General features: G+C 42.3%; 1 protein-coding gene across 1 annotated transcript in view; it reads right to left on the bottom strand.

The window, feature by feature from the left end:
* l1cama (L1 cell adhesion molecule, paralog a) overlaps positions 1 to 10,149 on the bottom strand; it is a 39,388-nt gene extending 29,239 nt beyond the window's left edge. Inside the window, exon 1 of the mRNA XM_056423949.1 lies at positions 10,014 to 10,149. Within this exon, the coding sequence (XP_056279924.1) occupies positions 10,014 to 10,149 (136 nt within the window). The remainder of the gene's footprint in view (positions 1 to 10,013) is intronic.
* Positions 10,150 to 22,557: the final 12,408 nt, after the last annotated feature.

The following is a 22,557-nucleotide window of genomic DNA, read 5'->3' as shown; positions in this document are numbered from 1 at the left end:
ACATCCTGGAGGGTGAGATCTTTACTTATGTGTAGAATTACCTCGTTAACAATATCCAGTCTTATTCTCTCTTCTCTCCTGTTGCTATCTCCATGGTGGGTTTTTTCCTGCTCTCTCTCTTCATCTCCCTCCTTCCCCCGATGTGACATCTTCCCCTCTGAATAAATCTATTTTTCCTTCTTGTTGCTCTGCGTGTTATCTCTTGGGGATTGTCCCTTTTATCTTTTCCTCATATTAACAAGAAGCCTCGCCCCGCGTCTCCTTATCGCTTCCGGCTACATCAGTGGGTCCTTTCTTCTGCACAGATTTCAACAAATGATTTTCAAAAGTTACGACACATAAAACGTGCCCTGCAAGTTTGGCCTCAAAAACACAATATGCTCAGTTCTTCCCGCTGTGCCACAGAGCACGGTGGCTGATGTAAACAGACAGTTTTATAGCTCCATATAGAGTCTCGTTATTGCAGCTCGGGCAGTGCAGAAGACTCTCTGTAGCGCCATACTCAATTACCCCTGATCAGTTCAGGGAACAAACTCCAACAACTCCAACATCAACCTGATTTAAAAGTCTGCATTCAGAAGAAGCTAACAAGAACCGAGTCACAGACATCCATCTCTTCAGGGAGAGCAGGGCGTGTGCAGCAGCATGGCCTGATTTATTCTGGCTATGAGCAAATAAGGAGGGATGTGGGTCATTCATTGTAAAGAAAACAGCACAACAGGTGATATAAACCTTTACTTTACTGTGTTCAGTCTCCCTGACATGCAAATGACTTTCAATTTGGCCAAATAAATATAATGAGATGGGAAGGCATCCCGAAATATACTTAGCAGAAGGCACACTAGTTCTTCAAACTGAAATATGTAAATGTTTTCAACCCGATGATGAATAAGTGTAATAGAGGGCATCGACTGAGTAAAAAACACACAAAATCAAACAGGTGAAATAGAATACACCACATGCAATGGCAATAACTATAATTATGATGGCGTTAATGAGAAAGCAAGAGGCGATAATAATCTCTATTTCATCAGCAGCTGAGGCATTCTTCAGACGTGCACAGGTTGAAAAATGACTTGATGTTTACGGTCATGAAGGCGTTCTCCTCATCGCTCCCCATGTGCTGTTTGACCATCTTTACTGTCACTCTCAATACAGGCGAAGATGCCAAAAAGATGAATAAATAATTTGATACATTTAGAGGCACACCGTTTCTTGCATTTTTATTCTTTATATAATAAGTCACGAGAGACATAAGCATAAGGGGACAAAAGCAAAACAATCTTAAAGAGCACGCCTCTAACTCTTATTTGTCTTTGCCTCTGACATTTCTTTACTCCTTGACATTCACAGTTTCTCTGTACTTCTGCACAAATCTCTCCTGCTGCTCACAATCAATTCCCCTCTTTATCTTTTCTTACAATCCTCCCTCTTTGCCTTCTCTTGTCTGACATTACCCAGTTTTAACCTGGCCTGCCCCTCAGCCGCTCTCCTCCAGCCAGCGTCTGCACACATGGGGTGGGCGTAGTGTGTAATAGGATGGCACAGTAGGTGAGATTAAATTAGGTGTGGGGATTACAACCCACTCAAAACCAGATCCCCTCCCTCTCTGTAATCCAACCCTAATGAATATATCATGGCTGACACAGCAGATAAAGAGCCTGTTAGAAACTGCAGTCACAACATCATCGAGACACACGGAGGAGACAAATACAGACTGCCTGCTTCCTCTGCATCACCTGCAATATACTGGGCACAAGTGTGCATGGGTGCTTGTGTTTCATGCCCCATCTATTTCATGTATGGTTAATTTAAAAAAAAAGTTTAGCTACAGAGTGGGGAAGAGACGAGTGAAACTAAATCAATAAATGTAAACAGTCCAAATAAATACGCATTTAGATGGATTCAGAACACTGTGTTTCACATGTGCCCCTTAGTCAATGCCGAGCAGTCACATTCAATTCAGCACACCAACTCTAATGCCGGAAAAACACAGTTGTTGTCTGTGTTTGTTTTGCCAACTATGCGTCTCTTGGCAGAAACATAACAAACATGGCATCCCGTTTTCTCAGTTCAGTTTAAAGACTTAATTATTCCACAACTGCGCCACAACATTACAATACCTACTTTTCAGAGTTCCAGGGAACATCATCTTGATCAGTAAACTCTTGCGTGTGCTTCTGTGATGCTACACATGATCCAGTCCAGGCTTTCAGAGAGCATAAAGGAACATGTAAACTACTTGAATGTGCCAGAATGTAAATGTCTGTCAGAATATCTTCCTCAACGTTGGTGAAACAGAGAATGGCCACATGAAGAAGACATTAATGCTTCATTCTGCCTATGGTTGTAAAGCATGTTGGTCAGCTCATGATAATTTAAATATGCTATAGAAATACATTTGACTTTACTTGATGACATGTCAAATACTACCTGTGCAAGAGATGCATCTGTACGTATGAAGGGTGGACGCTCATTGCTTTGGCTAAGGGAAAACAATTCTTCGCTGGAATGAAAGTCATGAGGAGGACATTGAGGAACATTGTGAAGGGGAAACGGAGCACAGTTAGCACTATCAGGAACAAAAGTTTACCAGAACAATATGATGTAACTTAGTGCAGAGCAACAGTGCAGAAGTATCCTACAGTTTTGAGATACATCGTGCCCCCAAGTTTCATAAACAATGCAGCTGGCCTTGCAGAAACAAATCAATACATTTGTAAACCAATGCTGTCGTGTCTCCTTAATAAACAGCCTGTCCAATGTAATTAAAGCCAGGATGGTGTCATGGTGTCCGTAGCAAATACACCAGCTTATATAACAAATACACATATTCATTTATAATGTTATTGGTGCTAAATTGGCACATAAGGTGAAATAATTAAAGTTAGATTATGTATTTATTTTTGTTTTTGTTGATCAGTGTATCTAACTCCATAGGAGATGAAGATAAGCTATATAAACCGAGACGAGTTTGAAAAAGATGAACATTATTAAGCATCTGTATTAAAATAAATAACAAAGAGTTTTACGGTAGAAAGATTGAGAGGCAAAACCAAAGAATTAATAACGTTCTGTGAATGGTAAAACATAATGTAATGTTTAATCTATTTTAGCTAGAAGCCATTCAGCTTTAGACTTACTGTACCTCAGCAATGTGGCCATCAGATACTTGACTTCATCTTTCACAAGTGTAAGGCAATAACCCAACATTGGTATTTTATTTGAAGATGATTCACTCATGAGGGCATCTCATTCCTGGATGGGTTGAGTCACGCACGCACACAAATGAGAAAAACATCTTTGAAGATCAACAGAACACTTCATAGACGGAGTTGGGAAACAGACTGGACAAAGGGTCAATTTAGTCCAATTATAGTCACTGAAGTGGACAATAAAGCCTTTCTGAAAGAGTTGACTGTGGTGCAGATGGAGTGACAATAAGGGGAATTCTCCGTTTCCCAGAAACAGACATGATTTTGTCAAAGACCGAAAAAGGATGATGACAACATCATGGAGGCAAAGACAGTCATGGAGTCTCACACCTCCCACGATTCATAATCCTTACAATTTGTAGATGTATATTGTTGCTGCTAACCAGTCTGGCACCTTCATTTGACATTGATTTTGCTCCATAACAATCAAATAAAAAACGCTTCTTTTTTCCAATACCGGGGACCTCCAACTGCATTATTGGTTTGGCAGTAATTAATTTATGTCCTGGTTTCAAGTAATATCCCCTATGGGGTTCCAGTTTTGTAATTTTATCCACTATTATCATATTTGTCACACATGGGAAATCTAGTATGTGTACTCTCTCATAGCATCACTTCTGATAGCTGTAATAAGGTAATTCACTCCGCCAAAATGAAATTCATTTCCATACATGACGCCTCTATTTGTGCCCTATTCTCCGTCACAGCTTCAATTGTAGAATAGAGGTGGATTTATGAGGCTTTGTGTGTCCAGGAACGCAATCAGGAGCTTTAGTCATTATATGAATTGAGAGCCAGATGTGGGCTTCTCTGTCCACCACTGCATGCCTCATGATAGGGTGGCTTTAGCTCAGTGGGGTAAGAGGGCCGTCCTGCAACCGCAAGGTTGTGGGTTCAATCCCCGCTCTCCCCATTAGTTGCAAGTCAAAGTGTCCTTGAGCAAGGCACTGAACCCCCAGTTGCTTCCCGGGCGCCTCACCGCAGCCCACTGCTCCTTAATAACTAAGGATGGGCTAAATGCAAATAACTAATTTCCCCTTGGGGATAAATAAAAGTGTATATTTATTTATTTATATGATGAGTGAATCCCTAAACCTGCATGGCGAGTACGGGGAACAATGCAGAGACAGAGACAGGAAAAGGATAAATGGATTACCGAGGTTAAAAGGTTTGCTATCGCTGTCAAGGCAGAGAGAACCGGACTCTTAAGTGACAGCTGGAACAAGGTGGTTCAGAGAAATTGCCATGAGAGACTTCTTCCACTTTGCCTCATCTTACATAACAGCCTTTATATTTCCATCCTGCTGCCTTTTAAATCAGTCGTTTTAAATCTTTAGGTGTTCCTCCCTGCCTACTTCACTTCACCTCTGCAAATTTCATTCTAGCTTTTTTTGCCCTCCTCCTCAATCCTCTAATCATTTACCCGTGGCTGGCCCGTCAATCCATCTGACCCGTAGCTCCCTAAATCGCCACAATGTATTCTCCACCAGCACCTGACAGCATGTCGACACGACCCCCCCCTACTTGACACCCAGCGGGCTGACTCCCATCTGCACAACCTAAATCAAACAGCCTCCAAACTGCAACCAGGGGGGTTGGGGAGGGGACTGACTCTCCATCTTGACAGCATCCTGAAGGTGGAGATGCAACCTCTGCGCACACACATGCACAGCTTTAAAAAGGCGTACGCACACTGAAAGATGAGTCAAGAGAGTTCGCTCACCAGCCTGTGGAAGAGTTTGGAACTTTACAACTATTATTCTCAAAGGAGGATAAAAAGGAAACCAGAGATGAAACAGTTATTGTTGACACTTCAGTCTAAGATAGTTTTCTCTCTCTTAACCCTTATTTGGGGTTCCATTTTAAGTGGAAAGTGCGCCCTTTGATCAGTAGCAGACGCTTAAGTAATCAGGCCGGGGAGGCAACATTACCGAATCTTTCATTTGGCGCACTGCAACAGGATCTCTGCAGCTAGTATTTGCAGAGGGGTTTTTCGTGCGAGTTGCAGAAGTTGTGTTCAGATGTGGTGATGGATGTGTTAATATATCTGTGTTTGTGGAGCAGGATGACGACCAAAGGTGCCCTGAGGCAATAACAGGTGGCTTAAGAGCGAAGGGCTAGTGCAGCACTGCTCGTCCCTGCGTTGCTCCCAACAGATTGAGAGAAGATCCCTCCTCTCCTCCGACACAACACCAGCTCTCCACCTCAACTGCAGAACTGAAGGCATTTGGAAACAGGCCAGACTCTGACGTTTTCATCCCATAAAATAGTAGAGAGAAAAAACGTAAATATCTGACCATACATTGCAGGGCTTTTCTTTTTTAATCTTCGTCAATCAGAACGCTCCTTTTGATCTTTTCTCCTTCCACGTCTATGGTTCTTTCTTTTGCCCATCCTTTGCAATAACGTACGCGATCCCTCCTTCTCTCTCTCTCTCTACTTTCTTCAATACCTACAGCAGTGAACATGCATTAAAGGATGCAATGTGATTTGCATTTCAAAAGGCAGTCCACCTTCTTCTCTTTCTCTGTTATCTTTCCTATGTTGCTTACACCATCCTCAGCTGCCCTTTCTCTCTCTTTCCGTTGCAGATCCCTGTCTCTCCGAACATAAATCCCCGTTTCCATCCATGTCTTTGATGGAACAGCTCAATTAACCACCCCGTGTCCAGGGGGAGATTACATTCTGCAGCGTACTGAAACGAGAGTTATCATACACTCCAAGTCTAGCCAGCTACTCCGACAACAACATCCCTGCTCCACTCGCAGCTCCCGACACAGAGCAGAGATCGGGCTGTCCCTGCCATACAAACCCTCCTGCATTAAATAGTATGGTAATGGGACCAGCAGTGGGTCTCTGGGGCACTGCTGCCACGGAGAGGATGCACACACACGCACACACACTCATTCACTCTAACACGCCCTCTTCAGCAGCAGCGGTACCTTGATCTATTGTGTGAATGTGTGCAGTGCAGTATGTTTATGGATGTTGTACAGATGGTAACAAGTCATTGTCAGGCTCGGTGCCTTCCCTTCCCTCCAGTTCCTTGACTGGGTTCATCTGGGACGAGCTGCAGGCTATTGAGGCATGGAGGGCGGCATGGCGGCAGGGAGGGAGAGTCTGGGTTCAGTGCATCACGAGCACACACATGCCCTCGCATGACATGAGCAGACAGACTTGTGTATCTGGGCATATCTTTAGGAGAGGGCTGCAGGCTAGGAGCAGATGCAATAAAACACCAGACATACACAAACAACCGGGAGACGGAGCAAGCTCACAGTCTTCAGCAGCTGCTTCTGGCACGACTGTTTTCTACACCATTAACACAACTGGTGGAACATCATCTATTTTCTGCCGTTGGGCAGAACAGATGTGTAACAGGGCACAGAGGGTGACAGCGGGCAGCTGCATGGCATGGAGCCAGGTGAGTGCCTCCTTTCCACCTTAGAACACATCCACATAGTCTGCTGCGAGCACTGCCCCACCCTTATTTTCACTTCCCCCGATATCTCCTCCCGTATAAATATCTCACTTGTTCAGTCTCCTGTTGATATCAGAATATCTCTTGCTTTCTTTAACTCTTTCAGTTCTTTTTTAGATTATTGTCTTTCTTCCCGATAGTTTCGGGTTTCTCTCCTTTGGGAAAACAGACCTACTGCAGGAGATAAGATTGGTTGACGAGAAAATTGTTGCGTGTTCGCCGCTTTGTCGTTACATCCTCCACATAAAGGAAAATCATAGCAGGACATTGTAATCATGGGCAGTACTTAACATTAAGCCACTCAGATATTAGCTGGGGGAGGGGAATGTGGAGAGAAAAGGAATTAAAGTAGTAGCATGACAGCAGGAGAGCCAAGGCATTTCATTTGCCTGAGAAACTACCAGCGGTTTGCAGAGAAATGCAGTGTAATGTTACTTTAAAAGGAGCTGATTTAAAGTGCATTATATATTTTTCATATTCTTTTCAAAATTGTAAAGAAGGGCTGTCTTTGCTGTTTCTGCAACAGTGTAACAGATTTAAAGTGCTGTGACAAACTAAAAATCTATTTTATTTAGACAAGTAATCCAAATCACATACAATTTATACCAACTTTACACATATCAGACAACAACACATTGTAAAATGATTTTATAATCTAGCCAATAAAGTGTTCAATGGCATGATACAACATCGTAGAACACTGCTGTATTTACAATATTAATGTCAGAGCAGACACTGTTTCATGCAATGTACTGAATGTTAAATCAGCCTCATAAATACACCAAAAAAAGGAAACAAAAATTCTCTAAAAGTAATGTGTACCAACAGGTTCTCCATGACACCTGGCTTCAAGACACACCATTTATTTTTACAAGTGATGTGACATTTAATTCACTGTTCATCCATCACAAGCCCCACTACCACGTCGATAAAGATTTGTTTTGAAATCCGTGTAATTTTTTCTTTTTTCAAACTCAGTGTGTTGGAATAGCAGTCATTTAATAGTTCCTTCAACATCAAACACACCTGATGGGAATAAGACAGATTGCCAGAGAGAAGACATTCACATCGCTGTTTAAGTCATTTACATGAACAAGACTGTCATCTTTTACTGTTAGTGGGCGATGAGGCAAAGGTGCAATTCCACATCAAGCCACCTCCACCTAACAGCCTAATTAATCCGCTCTCATTCCCTTTATGACAAACTGTTCGTCTCGTCACAAAAAGATCCTCTTACCTTATCTGGAAACTAGGTTTTTCCCCTCTCTTCCTTGTATACTTGTGCCTTTTCTTCTTCTTCTCTATGAAATTGATTGCGTCCCTCTCCTCTCTGCTGATGCTGCAGTGATAGAAAACACACCCTCCTCCGGCCGCTCTCTTTCTCCCTCCCCGACTCTCATTGGCTGCCTGTTAGAGGTGACATCACCCTTCTTCTCTGCCTGTCTCCCTCCCTCCCTCCTCCTCCTCTGTTCCCTCCCTCACTCTCTTCACCTCACTCCCTGTGGATTCTGACCATTCCTTTATTATACCCCTCCTTCCTGTCCTCTATCTATTCCCTCTGTCCTCGTCTTCCTCCCTATATACAGTCTGGAATAGAGGTCGAGCTGCTCTTATTGCTGCTTTTATATTCAGCCATGTGCCAGGCATAATAATGCATGCTGTACTTAGCATAGAGCACAGAGCCTGTGGCTCTACAGCCATGTTCCTTCCTTCTCTTCCTGCATCATCAAGGAGCTCAAAGACTAAGAAGGTGAAATAATGACCAAAGGAGGTTGTGTGTTGGTATTCTTTACACTCGACGGGGCTCAACTTCTAGAAGCTCTTTTAATTGGTTATACCACAAAGACATTAAGCTTCAGTTCATTAGTGTAATCAAAGGTATGACTGGGATTAATGTTTATTACCGTTGGTGAACACAAATAATTAAAGAATTACTGCCATCTCATATCTGAGTCTGGGGAGGGGAGTATATGAGATGCAGAGATGCACTGATTTCAGGGTAATAAATGGCTGGGAAATCCAGGAGTTATCTGGCTGCGTTGACTGTTGTGTCAAGATAAATGTCATCAGGTGACTGTGATCCTGAACACAGGATGATAGCGATCCGTAGGTGTTTTGTTTTACATGCTTTTATCTATTTGAAACTTGATTGTGAATGTCTGTGTCAGTCAGTTGGCCTTATTTCCCCTCCAGCTCATCCCAAATCCAGTTTTACAAAAGTGAATCTTCCTCCACTTGTTTTTCAAGGAATGCATGAACTGGGAACAGTTTATATTTTAAACCTTCCAAAGTCCACCTTCAAAACCCTTTGGATCCTCTAAATAATGACTCTTTTCAATTTCCTGGTCTCAGTTAAACTCTGAAACTCAATGAGTTGTTTCCCACTGCTGCCTGCAGCCTGTTGAGCAGCTCAGCCCTCTGTTTTGAGGTATATTTCAAACATATATTTCAAATAGTGTCTAAATGATATTGGATTTCCTGTAATCTTTGCTTTTTCATGCTACTAAATGTGTGCAGGGCTATGTACACATATGTAGTTTAAACAATCATGCTATTTATCATTTTTATTAGCTAGTAACAAGGTTATCTGAACGTCAATGCCAGGCTGTCAAGATGATAAATAACGAGGTTGACATGTATCCCTTAGAATAAAATGTCCTGACAACTATTTTTGTAGAAGTAATATAAGTACTGAAAACACCTGACTAACTTGACCCCCTGCCCTCCTGCCCCGTGAGTGTCATTGCAGTCCCGGAATAACTTTTCTGAACGTCTAATAATGACAGGGATGAGTTTAAAAAGACTTGAAATATTTGACGCCCTGGGTATGAAACTGAGCTGGAACGTTATATACCTGCTGCATGTCAACGTATGTATCTCTAATCACCACTGTACCGAAGTGAAGCCTCACAAGCTGTAGAGACTTCGTTTTGTTAGAATATATCAAAATAATTATTTTCCTTAATCATCTAATTGCATTTTCTTTTAAATAATTTAGTTCATCGCACTTTGTACAATATATCTATTTTTCAGTTGGCACTTAAATGCTCAAAAGACTTAAAAATAAAATAAAATACAACACAGTCACTCAGGGGGAACCCGTCCAAGAAATACACAAACACTCGTATAAAAATCTGTTTTATTTTGTGCCTGGAATAAAAGAGAAAGAAAGAAACAGACATGAGGACACATTGCCTCCACAATCGTTCCAAACTGGTTCCTAAAAATACACAGAACAATAATTGGGGCAGCACCATGTACAGTCAGAAAACTCCTATTCCCACTGAGCTGCTGTAGTTTGTCTTTGCCTTTCCAACCTGAGGGTGTCAGCGGGCCCATCTGCCACTGGTACCAGAGGATATGCCAGGCATGCAGACACACGCTGCCAAGGGAGCCGACAGCATGGGACTCATGATTGATGAAGCCAGTTTGATAGCTGAGAACATCCGCCATTATCCTCCGGAGGGGCTGGATAGCTGAAGAAAGGCTGAGAGTTCAGGGTCAAAGCTGTGGCTGGGTCGACGCCACGAGAGGAGACAGAAAAATAAAAACTGGATGTGAGATTGGAGAAGAACATGAAGTGGACATGATGGATTAATCTGGAATCACATACAGTTGTTGTTTTACATTAAATAAGTAATCAGGAAAAGATCTTTTTCATTTTGAGACCCTGAAGAGAAACGACTGAAAAGAAGAAGACGGCGGTGGATTTGATTTCTGAGGGAAGTTAGGAAATTCTTTTTTTATTTCCAGAGACATAATTTTATAATAACTTTGTTTGCACTGTAATAAGTTATATTTGTGTCTTAAAAAGGTTTCATTATTTCAACAGTACGTCTTTGGTGTCTTGTAAATCCATTTAGGCTGCGCACTTAACAACTAACTAACTTAACCATAAAGGCAATTTTACTGTAAGAAAACTCATTTTACTTTATTACGACTTAACGGTCAGAAACACTGAGTCATTTCATCTCCAGCCTCTGTTTAGACCAAGCAATTAAAACATTAACCAACACTGTATTATTTAGACGGCAGATGCAAGTGGAAGATGGAAGTAAATAAGCGTCCGGCTTAAAGGAAGTCTTACTCGGACCAATCAATAGAGATAATGTCTTTCATGTCATGACTTTCATGTCTTGTCTTCAATGTCTCTAATGTCTCTAATGTCTCGTCTTTAATGTATTTCATGTCTGTAATGTCTTTAATGCCATGTTTTTATTGTGAGGGCGTCGGAGGGGACAGTCATGAGGGGCAGGAAGGAGACGGGTGGGGTCCAGAAGGGAAATGAGGGGGATCAGGAAGGACAGGGGGGTCCAGCAGGTAGGGCAGGCGGGGAGATCAGGTCAACAAGGGAGGGCAGCGAGAGGTGGGTGTAGCTCAACAAGGTGGAACTGGAGGGCAGGTGGAGGCGGTGAGAGACAGGACAAAGAAAAATGTGGGCAAAAAACAGTTGTCGAAGATGTTGTGTTGACAGAAAGTGAGGTTGACATGGAGGAGGAAGAGGAGAAGCTTCAAGCTCACCAACTGAAGAGGAAGGGAGTGAAGATAGAGAACCACTTCTCTGATAAGGAGAAGCAGGGGAGGCCTTACGACCGAGGAGGTCTACAGATTAAAAAAGATAGTGCGGAAAATCAATAGAGAGCTAAATGAAGATGATGATGCTGGACATTAAGCACACTGAACCTGAACGGGGCCAGAGATCCAGAGGAGAGCACAACACCAGGTCAGCATGCTGTGCTCCTCCAGAACCACGACCCTGAGGAGACAGGTGGAGGTAGCCGGTCCTGGACTGGGAGACGGGTCTGGAGGACGAGGTCGAGATGCTGCGGGAGTATTGTTACGATCTCAGACACTTAGGAAGTAGGACCCAATTGCACGACCCGGGAGACAGAGATAAAGTATTTGTAAGTACTTTATTTTTCGGTTCTGCCGTGAACAAAATGAAAGCGCTCACGTAGTGAGGGATCAAAAACTTTTCAAGAGCACAACCTAACCCGACCTGATCATGGCAAAAGACCAGACGAACTGACAAGGAACACTGGGAGACAGGGGAATTTAAGCACATGGTAACAAGACACAGGTGGGACCAATCAGGGCGGGCTGACACTGATGAGCATAGGAGACAGGTGTGATGACAGGTGAACACAATCAGGAAGCCTGGAATGAGAGAAAGCGAACATAAATGTCATGAACCTCTCTAGCATATCTGTCGGTGCACAACAGTACCCCCCCCTCTAGGGCCAACTCCTGATGGCCCAGGCTGATTGTAAAAGTCGTGGATAAGAGTCTTGTCTACGATAAATGAAGCAGCTATCCAGCTTCTAGCCTCAGGACCGTAACCCTTCCAGTCTACCAGGAATTGCTTGCCCCTCCCCCTATTACGGACCTCCAGTAGCTTACGGACCTTGTAAACGTCACCCCTTCAAAGAACTGGGGGCGGTGGAGGGGCTTGGAGGCGGAACAAGTGTGCTCACACCGGCTTGATTTTACTAACGTGAAACGTTGGGTGCACTCTCAAGGTCCTGGGAGTTGCAAGCGACGGCCGGGTTGATGACTCTGGACACTGGGAGCGGACCCACAAATCTCGGAGCCAGTTTCTTTGAGGCGACATGGGTGGTAAGTCTTTGGTAGAGAGCCAAACCTTTTGGCCTGGACTGTAGGAGGGAGCGACCCTGCGATGAACGTCCGCAACAGCCTTCATCCGAGCTGAACTGGAGAAGAGACTGGCGAGCACCAGCCCAAACTCTGCGACAACGTCTGATCATGGCATGTGCCGATGGAACCATCACCTCTTCCTCGTTGTTAGGGAAAAGTGGAGGCTGGAAACCATTGACACAATGGAATGGAGAGAGACCTGTGGCCGCCGTGGGAAGGGTATTGTGGCAACCTCGACCCATGTGAGGTGGTCACTCCAGGTGGTCTGGTTCGGGAGACGAGACAACGAGCGTAGTCTCTAGTTCTTGGTTCAGACGCCCGACTGTCCATTTGACTGAGGGTGATATCCTGATGACAGGCTGACGGTGGCACCTATGAGTCGACAAAACTCTTTCCAGAAGGCGGAAATGAATTGTGGACCCCTGTCGGAAACAATGTCATTAGGGAATCCATGGATCCTGAATACGTGATTCATCATGACCTCTGCGGTGACTTTGGCAGAGGAAGCTTGGTCAATGGGATGAAGTGAGCCATCTTTGAAAATCGATCAACCACTGTTAGAACCGTAGTCTTGCCTCTGGATGAGGGAAATCCTGTCACAAAATCCATCGAAATGTGTGACCAAGGACGATGGGGAATCGGCAGCGGCTGGAGCAAGCCCATCTTAACTTGAGATGAGGTCTTATTACACGCACACACCGGACAAGGAGCTACATTCACAGCCACATTTTTCTTCATGGATGGCCACCAGAAACGTTGTTGAATCCTGAACATTGTTCTTGCTACTCCCGGATGGCACGAAAGCACAGATGAGTGAGCCCAGTGGATGACCTGGAGTGAAGAGCCTCAGGAACAAACAGCAGATTGTTGGGACACTCGCTAGGCGCTGGATTCATGACATTTGCCTCTTTAACGTCTGACTCCACTTGCCAGGAAAAGGCTCCGATCACCGGTTAAGTGGAAGGATGGTCTTGGGCTCACCGCAAGTGGTTCGGGATCGTAAAGGCGAGACAAAGCATCGGGTTTTTGATTCTGAGACCGGGACGAAAGAGAGTGTGAAGTTGAATCTACTAAAGAAAAGTGTCCACCTGGCCTGACGGGAGTTGAGACGCTAGCCTTTCTTATATATTCTAGATTCTTGTGATCTGTCCAGACTAAAACGGTTGCTCTGCACCCTCTAGCCAGTGTCTCCATTCCTCGAGGGCAGCTTTACAGCTAACAATTCCTTGTTTCCCACGTCATAATTCCGCTCTGCCGTTGTCAACTTCCGCGACAGGTAAGCACATGGATGCATCTTGTTGTCTTCTGCAGAACGTTGAGACAGTACCTCCAATTCCCTCATTGGAAGCATCCACCTCGACCATAAACTGGCGCTGGGGATCTGGAATGGTGAGTATGGGAGCTGATGTGAATCTATCTCTGAGAAGTTTGAAAGCAAGATCCGCCTGGGGGTCCACTTGAAGGAACCTTAGGAGAAGTCAGAACATGCAGAGGAGCAGCAACAGAACTGAAATTCTAATAAACTTCCTATAGAAGTTAGCAAATCCTAGGAACTGCTGAACCTTTTTCCTGGAGTCTGGTGTGGGCCACTGGGATACTGCACTGACTTTCGCAGGATCCATTTGGATATGATTAGGTGAGACTATGTATCCTAAGAAAGACACCTCTTCTGTGTGGAACTCGCACTTCTCTGCCTTGACATATAGCTGATTATCCAGTAGTTTCTGCAAAACTTGGCGGACATGGTTAACATGAGATTTAGCGTCTGGGAGAAAATCAGTATGTCATCCAGATACACAAACACTGAAATATTCAAGAATTCCGCAAAACCTCATTCACAAAAGCTTGAAAACAAGCCGGGTGCATTGCACAGTCCAGAAGGCATTACCAAGTGCTCATAGTGACCATTCTGAGTGTTGAATCCAGTCTTCCACTCATCCCTTGTTTTATTCTAACCAAGTGATATGCATTTCTTAAATCCAACTTGGTGAATATCTTGGCCGTTTGAAGCAGTTCAAAAGCAGATGACATGAGTGGCAGAGGATAGCGGTTCTTCACCGTAATGTCATTTAGTGGACTGTAGTCTATGCAGGTCTCAGAGACCCGTCTTTCTTTCCACAAAAAGAATCCGCTCGGCTGGAGACGATGAAGGACGGATAATCCCTGATTTGAGTGAAGAGGAGATGTATTCATCCATTGCTGTTCTCTCAGGTCTCGAAATCGAGTAAAGTCTCCCATTGGGAATGGGGGATCCCAGTAAGAGATCAATGGGAGAGGCAAAATCTCGGTGAGGAGGTAGCGACAAGGCTTTAGACTTGTTAAACGCTTCTTTAAATCATGGTAACAGGAAGGTACCTTGTGTAGATCAGGATAGTCAGGGTGATCTATAATGATCCTACTAGAGTCTGTTGGTGCATTAACAGGTTGTAAGTTTACACCTGCCCTTACAATCCTCTCCCATTCCTTAACTTTCCCTGAAGGCCAGTCTATGTGAGGATTGTGGATCTTCAGCCAAGGAAACCCCAAAATAATCGGGTGCTGAGTCGACTCAAAAATATGAAATTGCATGCTCGGTATGGTCCTTATTTATAGTAATCCGTATGGGCTCAGTGCAATGGGTAACTGTGAACAACAAGCGGCCATCTAAGGCACTGGCACTAACAGGATGAGATAGCGGACAGTTTTATTTTTAGCTGTTTGACTAGGCCCCAGTCTATAAGGCTTTCGTCAGCCCCTGAGTCTATTAACACACCCTGGTCAATGGTCTGATTGTTAATACAAATGTCTACCTGAGTAACAGGTCGAGGAGGAAGTCTGGAAACTTGCTCACCAGCGCCCTCCTTTTGACTGGTGAGCACGATCTTTTCCGGGCATGAAGCGAGTTGATGACCCGGCTGGCCGCAGTAGAAACAGCAACCTCCCGTAGACGGCGCTGCCTCTCCAGAGAAAGCCTGGTTCTTCCAAGCTGCATGGGTTCACCGAGTCATTCGAAGTGTAGTCCTCTGATGGTCCGTAACATGAGCTGGAAATCCTCCGCTGGCGCGACCCTCCGAGGCGAATTCTGGAAGCTGGGAATAACATCTCGGTTGTGTCGACGCTCCCTCTCTTTCCGAAGACGGTTATCGATCCGGATGGCCACAGCGATGAGGGATTCCAGATCGGGTGTCTCCAGTGGAGCCAGCTGGTCCTTTATCGGTTCGAAAGTCCTGTCATGAAGGCGTCACGAAGAGCCGGAACATTCCATCCGCTGTCCGCTGCTGCTGTACGAAACTCGATGGCATAATCAACCACCTGACGGTTGAGCTGACGATTTGAAACAGTCTTCTGCTGGCCTCCGTAAAGCGATGAGTGGTCAAAATGCGCCTCATAGTCTCTATGAAATCGGCCAATGAGTAACATAGTTCGGTGTCTCTAGACCATTCTGCAGTAGCCCAGGCTGCAGCTCTTCCGTTAAATGAGACACAATAAACGCCACTTTACCATGCTCAGATAAAAAGCTGCTGGGTTGTGTTGAAAATGCAGATCACACTGTACCAGAAAGGCTCTGCAATGAAGAGTCTCGGAAAATCTCTCGGAAGAGCCAGCCGTAACGGGAGGAAACAGCCTGACCTGGGTCGTCAGCTGGAGTATTGACAGGCAAATTCTCAGCTGTGGATGACGCCACCGAGGAGCAGTCTGTTGAGTGAAAAATTATTCATTTGGGCAACCAGTTGTTGCATCTGTGTAGATAATTCTTCCTGAACCCCGCCTGGCGTCCTCTCAGCTCTTGTATTTCCGGCTGACTTTGTCCAGTTTTTCCTCGTGATGAAAAATCGTCACGCCTGTACCGACAGAGCGGCGTGAAGCGTTCTTGGGTCGGCTGGGTCCATAATGTGGTCAGTCTCGTTCTGTTACGATCTCAGACACTTAGGAAGTAGGACCCAATTGCACGACCGGGAGACAGAGATAAAGTATTTGTAAGTACTTTATTTTCGGTTCTGCCGTGAACAAAATGAAAGCGCTCACGTAGTGAGGGATCAAAACTTTTCAAGAGCACAACATAACCCGACCTGATCATGGCAAAAGACCAGACGAACTGACAAGGAACACTGGGAGACAGGGAATTTAAGCACATGGTAACAAGACACAGGTGGGACCAATCAGGCGGGCTGACACTGATGAGCATAGGAGACAGGTGTGATGACAGGTGAACACAATCAGGAAGCCTGGAATGAGAGAAAGCGAACATAAATGTCATGAACCTCTCTAGCATATCTGTCCCGGGTTGGACATTGGACAAGGGTGTATGGGTGGAGATGTGAAGCTATCGAGGTTTTTCGTAATGTTGGAATAAGTAATGGTCTCCGAAACACCCTGAACAGATGCAACTTCTTTGCACAGTGGGGGTTAACAATGCTCAGAATTCGACTGACCGGTCAACCACAAGACTTAGCTGTCTGAGGAAGAAGCCTTTTTTCATTTTTGAAGTTTGAACACAAAAGAAACAAGGTTATTTTTGTTGTTGTTACAAATTGTGTAGGCTACAAATGCCAGATTGTTTGAGAGCAAAAAAAGAGTGTAAAATACTTTTGTAAAAAAGCTCAATTACAACTCAAGATATAAATATAAAACGATCAGTCTAGATGGGAATTTATCCTCATTCAGTAGCAGGAGATCCCATCACGGCCTTATGGGGGCCGTCAAGCAAGCTCATCTGTGCCTAAACATAGTCAATTTTTAAACATACCGCCTATGTTTAAATAGCTCTCATAAAGATACTCTTATTTTAGCTTTCCTCTTGGTTGCACTGCTTCCGCTTGAGATTTGGAGTGGCAGTGATTTTTTTCAACTTACTCAATGTATTGATCTATTGACAGCCATTATATGTATGTAAAAGCAATAGATGACAATTAATTGGTTTTAATGGAAATATGTCAGCAGATTGAGACACGGTGCGTGGACAATGATCAGGCTTAACCAGAGGAAAAGGAGTGTTGGGAAATCAGCACAAGTGATCAAGCAGTTGGAATTGAGGCAAGAGAAAAGTTCAAGTTACTGAACAATTCCACAGGAATAGAAGAGGACACTTGTACATTTTGAGCATACAGAAACAATATAGAACACAAAATAATACAAGAAAATAGCAAAATGACTTATGTCTTCTCAAAGTTGTGTTTATAGAAAAGAAAAGCCAAAGTCAGCTTAACTTTAAAGTCATGATGCAATTAATCCCGCTGTATTTCTTACATTGCAGTCGGTCAACTGCAGCGTAGTGGAAGTATGACTACTTGTTTTGTGGAAATGTCTACACATGGTCTGTCTCTTTATTGAACTCATTTTTACTCCTAAATGCTTGACAACGAGGGAATAATATGTTCGGTTTTTAAATAATAAAATGCGTTTATGTATGGTGAGATAAGTCTAGGAGTTGCTTAAAATGAACAATGCAGAAAAACGGAAAGATTTAATATTGTCAGAATCATAAAGAGCTTCATGAAGTGACGCATAAAATACTAAATATTCATAATGTCTATATAAAATTGTTACATTAACGTTCAATTTGATGAAACCCCTTTGTTACTTCTGAAGCTAATATTAGAAACACTTATTTTAACCAGAGACAATGGACAATGCATTTACATGTAAAGCCCTCGACAAATTCTAATTTGGTATGGAGCGATACAATAATGAAGAATGCTTGATGTACCCTTTTGACCTTCTCTAGCATTGCATCATTTTCCCTCATTAGAAAGACAAATTTGCAAAGAAAATTTTAAAAAAACCCAAAATTTCAATTCCACACGCTACCTAACAAAATTAAATGGGCAAGGGAAAAAAAATTATTTTTGGTTTAAAAGGGGGGCCCCAAAAAAAAAAAGGGCGCCAACAAATAAAAAAAAAAAGCTCGGTGAAATTTTTGAAAAAAAGGGAAAAACCCCGGCGTGTAGGAAAAAAACCCTTGGCCCCGGGGGACCCTTAGGCTGTTGTGTTAAGAAAGAAAAATTTAAGGGCCCAAGGGCCCCACATTTTAAGAAGAAAGATTATTTGCTTTCCCCGCAGATGGCCCCCCATACCCTTCATAACCATTTCTAAATTTTCCCTTAAAAAAAATCCCAACCCGAGGCCGGGTAGGCCTTTAAAATTTTTTTCGGAAATTTTTATTCGATGAGGTTTTTGGATTTGTGATAATTGAAGAATTTAATTAAAATCCCTATTTGTATGCCATTGTGGAAAATAAATGAATTGAATTTTTTTAATGTTAAAACCCTTACGAGATTTGGAATTCATTAAAAAGAAAAAAAAGTAGTAATTAAATTCTTTAATTTTCAATGTTATAATTACTTATGTTTAAAAAAAAAGATAAAATTAAATTTTCCTAATTGAACCTGAAAACCTACAATCCACCAAATGCCCCCCAAAAAAATTACCGTTGTCCCTCTATGAAAAACAAAAACGCATGTTTCAAAAATCACGAAATTTTAGCCCTCTTAGCTGATCATTAAAAATTAACCACCTAAAATAATTTCAGGGGTTAATTTATATCCCAAAAAAAATCTGAAACTTCCGTTTAAATGCCCCCAATGAAAATTTAAACAAAACAACACTTTGAAATTTAATTTAAAATTTTTTAAGAGGAAGGAAACAGAAAAAAGATTTTTTCAAATGTTTTTTGAAACTATTTGGGGTTTATTTAAAAGAAAAATTTAAAATTTCATTTCAATTTTCATGGAAATACAATTTGCATGGTTCCCGGTTCCTCCGGCCCCTTCCCAAGGTCGAGCGGTAATCAAGGGGGATGAAAAACACACAGAAAAAAACCCCCAACCCTCACCTGGGTAAAAAGGGGTGCCATGGGGTTTCCTTCTCAAAATTTTAAAAAAAAAAGGGGGGGAAAATCACTATTTCAATTAAGTCCGGGATAGTTTTTTAAAATTTTAAAAAAAAAGGAAAAGGACAAATGACAATTCCGCCTGTAAAAAAACCCCCTAAGAACTTAAATAAGCCTGAAAAACTAAATTCTTTTTCCCTTTAATTATTTTTCGGGTCGGAAAAAAGCAAAAGGGTGAGATTTGCAAGGGTTAAATCCCCTCCCACTTCATTAATCTCTTTATCTTATTAAATTAAAAACTTTAAAACCCTCTTCGTTTCCTTCCCCAAAAACCTTTTAATTCCAAATTTTTTTTATTAGAACCCCATTAAATGTTTAGGGGGTTTGGCTGACCAAAAAGTATATAATCAATTACCACCCCACCCCCCCCCATCAGGGGAAAAGAAATTAGTTATGTTTGTTTACCGTTTTTTTTAACTTTTATTTGGTGGATAAAATAGTTTTATATTATTTTGGCTGAGGCAATATTTCCCTACTCGCCTTAGTCAGTTCCCGGCCTATTATTTGGGGAGCTTTATCGGTTAAACTCCAACATACCGTGCAAAACCCTCTCACCCATGCCCCCGGGCCCTCAGCCTTTACAGCCCCCTACCGGGGGAAACTGTCCCATCAGAAAAAGCCCCACGCAACCAGGTTAAGGGTCCACAGAGAGGTAGGGGACCTCACAAAATCACAAATTAAGGATACCAAAGGTAAAAAACCGGGTACAGTTTTGGAAATTTAACAAACGTTTTTTTTTCATACCTTTGGGAACAGTTGGAAAGGAATCAGCGGAAGTATTCCCGGGGGTTCCAACTTTTGACCCCCTTCCCGCAGCTTTCATTTTTAATTAAATTTCCCTTGAAAATCTCCTTAGTTTTGGAAAGTTTCTTATTTTTGTAATGTTATTTAAAATGGGTGCCGGAACGCCACCCAGGAAAAGATTCCCCAAACCCACCTTCCCCCCCTTCCCCCCCCTAAGGATTAACAGGCTCTCTATCAACATTTAAAAAAAACTGACCCGGGGGGGGGATTATTTCATCACAAAGGGGAATAAATTCTGAACTACCGGGTTTCATTTGAAAAGGACCCTTTAAATTTCCCTTTAAACTATTTTATTCTTTAAAATTTTAAAAAGGGGGTTTTTTTTCCACTCATTTTTCTTAAAAATAAATCTTTTTAATAAAGTCCTTTAAAATCCCTTTCCTTTTCCGAAAACATTTCTTCATTGCCAAAGTTTTCCTTGGGCCGTATTCAAATTTCTTCAAATTTTAAACAGTAATTTTTTTAAAAGTTTCACCAGCCAAAAAAAAAGCTTGGGAAAACCCATGCCCCTAGCATCAAGAGGATTTGGCTTTCCCAAAATCCCACAACCCCTTTAAACCCCGGGGGGGGGACCCAAGGGGGGTTTTCCCCCAAAAAAAAAAAAAGTTTTTTACAAATTTCGGGGTTTTTTTTTCCCCCCTTTTTTTTTTTCAGTAGGTTTTTTTGGGGCCCCCCCCCAGGGGACTTTTCTAAAAAACCCCCCAAAACATGAAAGGGGAAAGGGAGGGGTTTTTTCCAAACCCCCTCTTTTAAAAAATCCAAAACCAAACCCCCCTTTTCCTTTGGCCCTTTTTAAAAAAAACCCAAAAACCCGGGGGGGAAAAAAGCTAAAACGTTCGGGGGTTTTTTAAAAAAGGGAAAACTCCTCCTTGGGAAAAAAACAAACCCCGGGGACCCGGGGCCCCCCAAAACCCGGGGGTTTCCCCCTTTAAAAAATTTTTTTTTTTGGGCCCCAATTTCCTTTTTTTCCCATTCCCCAAAAATTTCCTTTTCCCCCCCCTTTTGGGCCCTCCTTTTTTTAAAAAATTTTTAGTTTGTTAGGGTTTTCGTGTTTCGTTTTCCCGGGGCCCTCCCCAAAAAATTTTAAAATTTTTCGGTTTCCCCCTTTAAATTTAAGGGGGAAAAAAGGAATTTTTGGGGGGAAAACCAAGCCCTCATTTGGGGAAAATTGGAAAAGGATTAAAATTTTTTTAAAAAAAAAAAGGGGGAAAGTTTTTTTTCCCAAAAAACCAAAAGGGGGGGGGAAACGTTTTTGTTCTAAAAAAATTTAAATGAAAAAATTTTTTTTTTGAAAAAATTCCCCCAAAAAAAAAAAGGGGGAAAAATAAAATTTTTTTTTAAAAATCCCCAAATTTTACAACTTTCATTTTACCCCCCCTTTTTTTAAAAAATTCCTAAAATTTTTAAAAAAAACCTTTTCAACAAAATTTTAAAAATTTTTTTAAAATTTTCCCCCCAAAAAACCCCAAAAAATTTCAAAATTTGTTCCCCCCAACCCCTAAAAAAAGTATTAAATTATTCCCCAGAGTAAGAGTTATACTCTTTATTTCATAGCTTTCCTCTTGGTTGCACTGCTTCCAGCCCCAGGTTGAGATTTGGAGGGCTGGTCTTTGTTAGATCTTTTTTTCCAATCATAGTCAGCCTTCATGTGTTGCCAGGGGTCTATTAGAGACAGCCCATTATATGTGTATGTATATATAATTATATATATACATACATATATAATCTGAGTTAAGGCTGCTTTTGTCACGCAGCCATTGAGACACGGTGCGTGTGTTAAATGATAGGCTCTCCGAACCCCACCCCGGGATGGAGTGTAGGAGAATCACACAAGGTGACTCCCACCAAACCGCTCCAGCCTTTGATTTGAAAACTGAGGCAAATCAAAAAGTTCATTTTTAGTCTTCATCTGAACCAAACCAAGGCAATAAATAGACTTGACATTTTGATTGCATAGGAGAAAAATATAGAAGCACAATAATACCAAGACACTAGCTGGAACTAGGTACTGTTGTTTCTTTGGGTCAATTACGTTGTGCTTTTCCTGCGAGGACATGCCAATATGTCTGCTGTGAACATTTTAAAGTCATACGATGAAATTCAAGTCAGTTTGTCATTTCTTATATTCAGTCCGTCAATACTGACGCCGTGTGACAGTATGACTATTGTGTGAGCCCGGCTGCAATGAGCTCCTTTATGCGCCAACTCATTGTTTACTCCTAAAGGCTTCGGACAGCGCAGAATAAATGTGAGGCAGGATTTCATCCATCAAGTACATAAAGATGGCGTTTATGTACTTGGTGGATTTAGTCATAAGACAGTTTGATTCACAGATGGAACAATGTCAGCGAAAACTGCGGAAAGGATTTAAATTGTCAGAATCTTTGAAGACTCGCTTCATAAACTGACGATCAAAATACTAAATATTTCTATTTAAATTGTCTGATAATAAAATTGTACAATTAACGTTCAATTTTGATGAAATTAATTCACTTCAAGTAATGATTAAAACACTATTAAAAGAGACAATGGAC

The sequence above is a fragment of the Pseudoliparis swirei genome, chromosome 9 (genome assembly GCF_029220125.1).
Source record: "Pseudoliparis swirei isolate HS2019 ecotype Mariana Trench chromosome 9, NWPU_hadal_v1, whole genome shotgun sequence".
In the NCBI taxonomy this organism is placed as follows: domain Eukaryota; kingdom Metazoa; phylum Chordata; class Actinopteri; order Perciformes; family Liparidae; genus Pseudoliparis; species Pseudoliparis swirei.
Note: the sequence above shows the minus strand (reverse complement) of the source record. Positions and strands in the feature narration are given on the sequence as shown.